General features: G+C 47.1%; 1 protein-coding gene across 4 annotated transcripts in view; it reads right to left on the reverse strand.

Annotated features, from left to right (window-relative positions):
- IKZF2 (IKAROS family zinc finger 2) overlaps window positions 1-8,210 on the reverse strand; it is a 109,118-nt gene extending 100,908 nt beyond the window's left edge. For 3 of the 4 annotated variants that reach the window (XM_063162648.1, XM_063162649.1, XM_063162646.1), the window contains exons 1-3: window positions 7,465-8,210; window positions 4,702-4,750; window positions 3,861-3,965 (exon numbers count right to left, since the gene is read on the reverse strand). In XM_063162648.1, coding sequence (XP_063018718.1) covers window positions 3,861-3,965; window positions 4,702-4,735 — 139 coding nt within the window. In that variant the 5' untranslated portion in view covers window positions 4,736-4,750; window positions 7,465-8,210. Of the gene's footprint in view, window positions 1-3,860; window positions 3,966-4,701; window positions 4,751-6,051; window positions 6,088-7,464 lie in introns of all 4 variants that reach the window. The other variant, XM_063162647.1, reaches the window with a different exon arrangement.
- Window positions 8,211-11,384: the final 3,174 nt, after the last annotated feature.

The raw sequence follows: 11,384 nt of genomic DNA on the forward strand, positions 1-11,384 counted from the left end.
GACAACTCAGGCTTCAAAAATGAAAGCGATCAGGAAAGGTCTGGGGCTTTGATGCCACAAAAAAAAGCACAACCGACAGTCCACCCTGATCACTTGTAAAATAGCATTGGCTACATTATAATGAAACCTTGCCCAAGTTCTCTTTAAACAGCACTGCTGAAATCATCCCCACTTAGTGCTGCTGTCCCAATTAGTGATCTCGTCAGACAGCACAGTCGTTCCCCACCACGGAGAAAACGCCATCACCTCATTATTTCCAGCAGCAGAGTCAGCCGACATGGCTTATTCTCTTAATGAATTAATTCTCATAACTTCCTAACGCTTCCAGCTACTATAAACACCTCCTGAAAGCACACCACAATTTTAATCGGTTTCAAACATCAGATGTTGGGTTTGATATTTATGATTGTTCTGACTCTGTTTCATTTAAGGGCTCCTTTTGTCTATGAAAGCAAAGATAAGAAAGTTAACTGGGACACCCACTGTCAAGGCTCTAATTTAAGGGGAAATTGCCTTTGTCGCTGACTGTCAGATGCTAATAGCTGCTGCTACTATTTTCCCTATGATAGCAGGCCAGTGATCTTAGAGAAGTGTCCTTCATCCTATACAAAGCAATGATTGAGTCAACTAATTGAACAACTGTGCCCCTGCAGTTTCTAAAGCAGACATTCCTCTAAGTCCATTTTAACCTACAGGAAAAAAAAATATCTCTAATAACTGGAGTAAGAACTCGGTGTGGCATTGTGGGGAGGTGACTGGAAATTATTTCTTTTTAAAGCCTCTTTTATAAGGATTCCCCATTAGCCTTTAATTAGCATGCCAGCTCCTATTCGGAGGTTTCTGATCACTCACAGCCCAGTTCAGCGCTCACAGACAGGAACAGAACAGACTCCCTTGAACTCTGTGGGGTCTGTGGGGGGGCTTAGGGCCATGCAGGGAACTCTGTAGTACCAACACAAAGTTAATTGAGCAAGCCTGTGACACCCAGCTCTGCCTGTCAGCCTTTGTAAGAGTTTTCCTACAGAAGATCAAAAGAAAACCTGGACTTCCAGATTTGGGGCTATGTAAATATATCATCTGTACTCAGCAGGTGTAACACTAATTCATCTTTTGCTGTAGAGAAAAGTGAGATGATCTATCAACCTCTTCAGTTTGACTATTTACATGTATTTTAAATCTTTGCTTACATAAAACTACAGTGAATTAGAACAGAGCATCTGCCAACACACATGCAGTGCTCTGCTAAAGGCAGGTATATGTAAGATCATCAGTTAGCTATGACAGGTGATTTAGTGTGATTCATCTTTCAGGATCATCTCATTCACAAGGAAAATTGAGTGTCACCCTCGTCCATAACCTACAAATACCATCTAGATACTTGAAAATGACAATAGGTTAAAGGATGCAGCAGCCAAAATATTCGACCCAAACCCTTTTGGAATAGAACCTGAAAACATCAGTAATCCAGACAGAACTACTAACACAGATTGCCAGGGGCTAATGAACATAGAAAACTCTTTACCCAGCACATAATTTTGCTGTTGCTGGGAGAGCACTACTCAGTCATTTCAGCACAGATCCAAGAAATTTCCTTCTTTTGGTGTTTCTCCTTCTGAGCCAGACACAAATTCCGACTAAATTCAGAGCTGTGGTTCAAAACAATTCAGTGGAAGGCAAGAAGAACAAAGGTCAAAGCTTAGATCTCTACCTTGCAGGTGCACATCCAGAGCACACAGCCAAAGAGGGCCATGCACTTCTGGCAGTGACTGGCAACCAATCCAGGAGTGAAATATTTGGGGTCTGCTCCCTGTATCACCTCCTCCACTCCCAAGTCCTACCCAGCCAGGATGACCCACCCTGGGCTTTGCTGTAACATCAGCCAACATCACTTAATCTCCAGAAACCCAGTGGAAATCAAACCAGTCTGAAACAGAACACGGCCACTGCCTCTACCTAAAACAATGGGTGATGGGTCAATCAACTGGGAGCTACTAAATTCATATAAAATATTTCAAACAGCTATTCCACCTCTATCTTTCCTTTTACAACATCAAAAAACCCCCAAAAGAGTATTTAAAAAAGTATTTAAAAAAGGTGCAGGCCCCTGAGCTACCACACCTTTAAAAGGATTTCCTGTGCCCCACAAAACAGGTGGAAAGCTCTAAAGCCCAGCCTGGCGATTTAGCCTACACGTGCCAGATTCAAGATTTGGCCAAAAACCTTAAATGAACCAATGTAACAGCTGCCACAAAATCCCACAACCTCTGATCAATACCTTCCATGTTTAAGGCAGCACAAGCCGCCTCTCTGCAAAACAATCCTAAGCCTGCAAAGAGTAAATAAATTACAATAAATTTCAGAAGCTTGGGAAATCGTGGCAGAGCCCTTAATTTTTCAACAGCAGCACATCCTAATCTCAAAGCATTTGAGACACCTATGATAGGCCAAAAAGCTCCTCTTAAAAAAAAATAAGATATCCACCAAAGCTGCAGATACGTATGTGTTGCAAAGAACTAATGAAGTTTAAAAACCACTAAAAATGTTAACACAATGAACATGAAAATACTGAGTGTGTTAAAGCTTTTTGCATGACTTCATTCTAGATCTTTTTATTCCTAATTTGACTTTGGTTTTCAGTCTAGATTATAAAGAAGATTTAAAACACAGATACTTTTTCCCCTTCCAATGAAGCCTTCCCATTAATAAAAAGGAAACAAAGAAAATGAAGAAAGTGAGTAGTAAAACTTTTACAACATAATAAAGTATATCAGAATCCCAGTGCAGCACAATTGGAATTGTCTAAAGATGCTGAATTATGGGTGGTTGTCATATAAAGTTCAGTCCATGGTATTAGAAATCATATTCTCCAGCAACATGTATATAATTGAGAGATCTTCATAATAACCCTCAGTTTAAAGGCTCATAAAACTGCGCTTTACCCGTAATTTGCAAGAGGAAAGGATTCTTAAAGGAAAGTAACATCTTTTTCTCAGAAAGACTCTGAAGGCTGTGCATTTTTAAGCAAGCAACCCTAGAAGCTCTCTCTGTTTCAGAGGTTCTTGCAGGGCATTATACTAACCCTGGGTTTAAATAGATAAATATGTATCTGGAGTATACACAACCAGAAAGAAAATTAGTGTCACAGAGAGGAACACAAAGTATGCCGAAAGCAAAGCACGCTACATTTTTTCAGGACTATAAGTGCAGAGGTTACATTAAGGTAAATATCTTGTAACACTGTAGCCAACACTTAAACAAGGTAGGGCACTCACACACAGAAAATGAAGATTGTTGCATTTATGAAATTGCGAAAACTACATTTATCCACCTCCCATATAGAACAGGAGAATAATTCTATAAATATTATCAGCTCTTGACACTCTGTGCAGACTCACTAAACTCTCAGTTTCTACCCGACATTCTAAACCAAACTCCTTTCAGTTTGTTAAAATCAACTTTAGTTTTGTAAATAAAATTTGTTTGTTTTCAAATAAAGCTACTTCAAGCTGTTTCAGGAAGCAAAGAAAGGAACAGTAGTAATAATAATAACAATTTCTATTTGGGCTTGAGAACCTGAGGAAACAAAACTAGCACAAGTCAGCCCTGGTGTTTTCCTACCTGGAGCAGGTACGGACCAGCTCTCAAATGCCACCTTGGGATAGTTCAGACTAGCAATCCCATTCATGTTTAGATGAGACACCAGCACGAACAAGAACCAAAAAAAAGAAACTCTTCCCTGTCCTCCTCTGTTATTAGCAATGCCAACAGCAGTGGCTAGGACCTAAAGTGAGGACCAGGAGGACCAGACCAAGCCAAGCCAACCCTGATCTAGAGAGAACCAGGCTTAAGAGGAGACTTACTGCCTGCCATGTGACAGGGGGAGGTGTGCTGCCCATTGGGAGTGCTAGAGGTGAGGTCGATGGCCATGCCGCAGTGCTCCCTCTCAGGCGAATAGTCATTGTCACCTGCGAGCACAACACACGTCCCGTCAGTTTGTATCCCTTCTTCGGGAGCGATACACAAACATCGAGAACCACAGCCCGCTCGCTCTCCTCACCCCTGCCCTTCCCTCCTTCACCAGCGGGCTCTTCCAGAGCCTCTCACACCTCTCAGTTGCCCAAATAACATTTGGCTGATTTTAAGAGCCCCCTCAAAGCTACTGTCTGAACAGCACCCTATTTATTACTCAGACTCCCGTGGCAAACTTTGTCCCAGCTGTTGGTTTTAAGTAAGTTAGGATTACTTTTCCATTAGCAGACAGGGACAATCCAGGCAGTAATTAGTCTTAGTAATAGTAATTCACCAGACCTTCATAGGGTCTGTATGAATAGTAATTCATACAGACCTTCCCTCAAAAGCTCTGGGTTAACTGACTGTTAAAAAAAAGCACAACCCCCCCACACAGAAAACATAGGGAAAGGCATAAAAAGTTTTTGGCTGCAGTTTGAATTTCTGAAGAACAACTCTCTCTAATTTGCAAAGTTCATTCATCCCCAGCAAATATTTAAACCTAGAGATAATCACCCATGCACCCCATCCCCATGCATGTCTCAGTCATACAGAGAATTTATATTTAAATGCTACTAATTCAGTGTCAATGCAGACACTGTACACAAGCAAGCTAAACTTTCAGGTTTCTGCGTTATACAAGGGAGAGTAGGAAAAGAAAAGTAATTCAGAATAATCAAAATGACTACTTACATGTGATATATCCATCAACAGCCTCTGCTTCCATAGTCAAAGTGCAGTGCTGCAAGGCAGAAAAGTACACCCTCAGAGACGCCTGTCAGTATCAACCATTAAATGATTAAACTTACTTAAAGCCCTAAGTAGTTGCCCATTTTATTGCTGTTGCAACCACTGCCTAGAGAAACACACAAGTGCACTGCATGTGCTCGTTTGCAAATCACTGAACTCTTCCTGTAAATTATATGAGCAGACATGCAGCTGCCCCTGCCCAGGTGGCACCTGGATCATCCTGGTCTGAGCAGACCTCTCTCTCTCTCTCTGTGCTCCACTCACGTTTTTGCCTGATCTGAGAGTTTTTTTCCTGACTTTCTTCTTGTTTCTTCAAGCTGGGATGGTAAGGCTTTATCAATTATCTGCAGCCAGAAGAGACTTTGAGGATATGGATATTACTAACAATTGTTCTTTTCACACACACTACAAGACACTGCCCCCTGGTCTAAACAAAATAAACCCTCCCGTGTCCATTCCCCTTGGACACAGCTGTTCCAGCTGTCCCACACCTCTGTGTGCACACACACCTGTACACACACCTGTTCACTCTAACCCTATTTATTTGCCACAGCACAGGGCCAAACATCACATTTCATACTCCCAGATCACGCATTTTGTGGTGTGAAGCAATCTTAAAGTTTCTGGAAGCACTTTGCTGACACAGAACAAGCTATTACTTTCCCGAAACCCAAGTAACTGTATAGAATGACACCCCCTAGCTATCATTTGATATATATTGTGGGGGGGAGAAGAAAAAAAAAAGAGAGATCAATAATCATAACTATGTTCTTTTAAGTAGAAAAGTTAAGAATCTGACATGACCAGAGGAAAATTTTATTTCCTCTCTCCCTCCATGGCCTCTTTTTTTGCCTTTAGTTTCAAAACTCTCACTGCACCAGGCAGCTAAATTATTCACAATGAGCCATTTCTGTATTGATCGCCAAGTATATTTAGCCCTGGCTCCTGGAATTTCTCCATTACTTACTGGAAAACAGGCAGCTTCACTTCTTGTCTCCAAAACCACTTCCCTCCCCCTCCCTTAACCCTCTTTCCTTCCCTCCCTCCCCACTCCCTGCCTTTCCCCCAATAAATAAATACTTTTCTCTGTGCTCTTCTTTGGTATAAAGCAGATCAAATTCCCAAGGCATTCAGCACATAACACTTACATTTCAACCTGCCTAGCTGCTACCAAACTCTCTTCAATTACTGATTTTCACAACTCTTAAAAAAGAAATCTCAAAAAAAATAAAAAAAAAGGCAAAAAAAGTTTTCAGAATAGGTAAGCCACTTCCTCAAGCCCTTCAAAATTACCTTATCTTCCCCCTAGTCCAGGTAGGCAGGCACACACTGAGAAAAAGAAAGAAACATCAGAAGCAACAGGGAAAGATCATCCCAGCCAATGAAGTGGAAGGAAAGAAAGGGGAGGAAGGGAGGAGGAAGAGAAAGGAAGACAAAAAGAAACACAGAAACATCCATAACCTAAATTAAAACACGGCTTGAATTTTATTTTTTTATTTCTTCAATGGGGAGAGGAGGAGGAAGAGGAGAGGGAAAAGAAAAAGTTTGGTCACCATTTTTAGGCTGGTGATGGCAAATCCCAGCTGCTGAGCCTCTCCACAAGGAATGGAGGGAGAGAGTTTTGCTCGAGCTGAAGACACAGAAAGATGGAGAAAGTTTAAAAAAATGGTTTTTTAAAGGCGGGGGGAGAAGAGGAGGGGGAAAGAGAGACGGGGAAGGGGAGAGGGATAAGGGAGAGAAACTCGCCCCCGCCACTTACAGGTGGGGCATGCGGAGCCGGGGAGCCGGGAAGCCCCGGGATGAGCTGGCGGGGAAACTCGCTCAGGAATGGCACATACTTTGAAGGAAGATGAAGAACAAAAAAAAAAAAAAAAAAAAAAAAAAGGAGGGAGGGAGGGAGGTCAGCCGGTGCTACAGCAATGCGATTAACTAGCGCGGGGAGAGAGAGAGAGAGAGAGAGAGAGAGAGAGGAAAACTTGATCCACCGGTTCCTTACGGATTCCACGGGATCGGGGGGGAGCGGAGGGATTGCGGGGCGGGATGGGAAGAGGGGATGAGGGGCGGGATGGGAAGAGGGGGGCCCGGCGGGCGCACTCACACCCCGCGCAGCAAAGCCGGGCCAACTTCCCCGGAGCGCCGCTCCGGCCCTGGGCGACGCCGGGCTCCGCGCCTCATCCTGCCTCTCCCCGCCCCTGCCACAACCTGTCAAAGTCATGGAAGTCCTGCCTTGCTCGTCATTTTATTCCCTTTCCCCCCTTGTCCCCGCCGCAGGCCGCAGCCCCCCGGGGGCGCGCAGGTGGAGGCGGGCGCTGAGGGAAATGGCAGCGGGGCCGGGCTGGGTAACGGACCGGCGAGACCCGCCGCGGCTTCTGCCCCTGCTGCCTTCTGCGCTTCGTGGGGGGTTTTTCGTTTGCTTGGCTTGTTGGGGCTTTTTTTTTTTAATTTTTTTTTTTTTTAATATTTTCAGCTAACAGCAACAAGTCATCGGCGCCCGCGGGGATGCTGCACAGCCGCGCTCGGCTCGGGGACCCTCCGCACACACAGACCCGCACGGACGGACCGAGCCCCGCGTCCCGCCGGCCCCGGAACGGAGCTGTCCCTCCTCCCGCCGGGGAAGGGGGGACCGGGGAGGGAGAGGAGAGGAGGGGAGGAAGGGAGGGGAGAAAGAAAAAGAAAGAAATAATAAGAAGCCAGGCGCAGATTTACCTCAGCCGCGCAGGCAGTGAGTCAGTTCCATCCCCCTTTTGTTTGTGTGTTTATTAGTGTCGGCTCCCTCTGCCCAGTGGAGGTGTGTTTGTGCACGGCAGTTGGCTGTGGGGGGACTAAGGCGGCGGAGGAGCCGTAGCTAAGGGTAATCCTGTTTTTACTTCCTCCATCTTCAGAGAGCAGAGGGTTAGCCTGGGACAGCTGGTCAAACCCCGAGAAACCGATCCGGCGGCGGCGGCGGCGGCCGCTCTCCCTCCCTCTCTCCCTCCCACAGACACACACACACAGACACACACACTCATTCGCTCCCTCCTTCACACACTCCCTTCCCTCCCTCACACACAGATAAGCGCACACCCTGCCTGACACAGACACACACACTCCCTCAGAGATATGCGCACTCCCTCACAGCCATACACACCTCCTCCTTCACACACACTCCCCCAGACACACACTGTCCCTCCCTCAGGCTCAAACCCACGCACACTCATTCACTCCCTCCATCACACTCAGTACCCCCCCACGGGCTCACACTCTCGCCCTCACGCACAGCCAGCCCCTCGCACATTGTCACTCCCTCACTCACACTCAGCCCTGCACACACACACTCACTCCCTCACACTCAGGTCTCCCCTCAAAGTCCCTCACACGGACACACTCGCTGCCTCACTCGCACTCAGTCCCTCACACACACAATCCCACGGACACTCATCCCTCGCACACACTCACTCTCAGTCCCTCACACACACTCCCACACTCGCTCCCCCTCCACCTTCAGACCCCTTCCCGCCCCGCGGCGCCTCAGCCCCCGCGGGGCCGGCGCGGCGGGGGGCGGGTGCCCGCAGCCGGCGCGAGGCCGCTCAGCGCGCTCGGCAATCGATTACAGGACAAGTGCGGCCGCCGCCGCCGCCACAGTGCGCGCCCCGCGCCTCACGCGGGCGGGCGGGCGGGCGGGCGGGAGCGCGCGCCCTCAGGGCACGGCCGCGGCCCCTCAGGGCGGGCTCCCCCCGCACCCCGCCGGCAGCCGCCGCCCAGGGGCTCCTGCCGGCCGGCCGGGCGGAGGGACCGGCGGAGTCGTGATTCAGCACTTCTATTTATAACCGCCCGGGGGGCGGCCCGGCGTGTTACTTAATTAAACATTCGCGGCTGATAAGAGCCGAGTTTCCGCGTGGAGACGGCTCGGGTGCGAGTGAAGCCTCTATGTGGCATTCCAGCCCGGTCCCGGGAAGTCGGTGTGTGGGAAAAGTGTAAAAACCAGCATTAATGTCCTGAGGAAAATCCTCTCGCTGCCCTACAGCCAAGGCTGAAGGAATGAGCCCGAGTATTTCCCACAGCGAGGGGACATCCCCACACTGAGGGGACACCCCCTCAAATCCCCTCAGGGGCTTGCCCCAGCCCAACCCTCTTGTATGAGGGTGAATTTTTGCAATGCTTCCTCACAGAAGTTTTCCCTGCTTTCCACAGGTCCTGGACCAGATGCCAACAGCATTGTCCTGCTCTCTTCTCTTTGAGCTGCTGGGTGCTGGTGACCCTGGTAATGCCATCATGAGGCACCAGAGTTCATGGCCCATTGAGAAGCTGAGGTTGAAATGATGACATTTCAATTTGCAAAATTAAGCAAATATGCACTAGAAAGCATCGGCGTTCAGGCTGCCCATACACCCTTGAGCCTTTTGATCCAACAGAGCAACTGATGGGAATAATGGAAGAGTTATCCTTGATTTTTACTGGTACCAAAGGAGAGTAACACCTGCATTTTGCCACTGAGTTTCAGACAAACGCTGATGGAAGTACCACCATCAACTGCATACCCACATTCTTTGTATATCAAAGGCTCTAGGTACTGGAAAAATTTGCTTTGAGGCAAAATCTTAACTACAAAATCTTGAAGCAAAAGCCTTAACTCTTGCTCTCACTACACACAAGCACAATACTGTTGTTAGAGAAAAGGTGAACCCCAGGTTTTATTAGCACTGCCACTTCACATAAATGAGGTTCTGCTTTGTAGAATAGCAGCAGAGCCACCCAACCCTGAGAGAGGGAGACAAACCCCACTTTGGAAAAGTCACTAAATGATTCAGCCAGCCCAAGACTAAAGTTAATTGACAGCTTCTCCCCAACACCACAAATTTGAGCCAATTAGTCACTACGCCACATCTGTGAAGTGGGTTTAACTTAACTCTTCTCATTTTGCCTAGGAAGAAGGCAGAAAGGTCAGGGGACTGGCCACAGAGAGCACCCAGAGCTGAGCCTAGAAAGCAGAATTCGTGTTTCCCACGCCTACGTATCAACAACTAGACTTGGCTTGCCTACACCAGAAAATAGACTGGCATAGCTGGAGCTGGGTAATTATACCGTAACAGTTTATGCCGGAATAACTCTCCTTGCGGACACTCTCCTCCAGATGGAAAGTGACTTCCCAAAAGCTGTCCAAATGAATTCACTCAACAGCACACACTTGGTGTTTTGTCTTTCCCCCCACCCCTCCTTCCCCCTTCATTTTGGGGGGTAAGAATTCCTGAGATGTGGGTCTCGGCAGCAATTGGAAGCCTTCGATCACTTTTACAGACCATTAAAAGTGGGGACAAATGCAAAACATGTCATTGAAATGCTACAAGTCTTGTTGTCAAGATTTTTATGGTGCTTTTCATCAAAATGTTGAAAACTGAAAGCTTCCAGCTGGCTCTCCATACAGGTAATAACTTAATAGCTAACAGCTTTTCTCCCAAAGCTGCTGGAACCTGCTTGAGCCATGGAAGCTGATGGGAAAAGCCAGACTCATCCTCTACAGTAAATATTTTCTGATTTTTTAAATCAAGCTGCTCTGCAAGCTTTTGAAACCAAATGAAGCTGTGAAAACAAGGAGGAGTGACCAAGGGAAAAGTACAGGGAATAAAGTGGCAGGACTCGGCTTTGTAAATCAGCTTGCCAACTCCAAGGGCTGCAGAGATGGGCACATCCTCACTACAGCAACTCTGGGCTGAATCACTGTTTCAAGGCAGAACTTGGCAGTACTTGGGCTGTAGCAAGAGCTCCACAGTGATTTGCATTGCCCAGCTCAGCAGAGCTGCTCTGGTGATCTTGAGGGCCAAGTGTTGGCTTGGGGACCAAGAGAGTCAGATTCACATCCATCAATGACCAGAGGGCCTCTGCATGATTTTGGCCAAGCCATTATTGCCCTGCATTTCAGTTCTGCATTTCTGAAACAGAGCAATTAAAGGAATGAGAGCTTTTCTTCTGCCAAGCAGTGTCCCAAGAGCAGTTCTCAGCTTTGCCACATTACAGAGGTCCCTCTGGGACACCTTCCTGGAGCTCCTGGGAGCCTCTTTCCATTGCCATCCACAGGACTCCTGCCTGCCCTGGGATGGTGTCCTGCCACACAAGTCCAGCTGTCCCCAGGATCACAGGCTGTGCCAACAACCACCTGCTCAAGAGCTGTGATGTCCTCCTTGGCACTGGCTCAGTCTCCCTGAGCCTTGGTTCCCCTCCTGTGTGCTGCAGATAACAGAGCTCCCTGGTCTCACAGGAGGGTTTAATTTCTCATCATGTGACAGCAATGTGCTTTGATAGGTTTGAAGGGCTCAGCCTGTTTCCAGCTAAATATTTAAACATTTCACCCATATATGTGTGTGTGTGTATGCACATGCAGGTGTGAGAATTATTATTCAAAACCTCCATCATGCTTTTAATGTAAATTCTGGTTTAAAGTTTCTAATTTCCCTTTTTTATATGCCTGTATAAGGGCAAGGTGCTCTAGGAATTCACTCCCAAAACCTTCTATATGTAAATAGTAGCTCAGCACAGTGTAAGTCCAGACTTAGGTACACTTAGCAAATTAAAGGAGGCTGATGTGGCACACTGAGCAGCAGACCCCTGCATCAGCTCTCTGCTGTTGGGCTGAGCTCCCTTCCCTTCCCACA

Source organism: Melospiza melodia, chromosome 8, assembly GCF_035770615.1.
Source record: "Melospiza melodia melodia isolate bMelMel2 chromosome 8, bMelMel2.pri, whole genome shotgun sequence".
Taxonomy (NCBI): Eukaryota; Metazoa; Chordata; class Aves; order Passeriformes; family Passerellidae; genus Melospiza; species Melospiza melodia.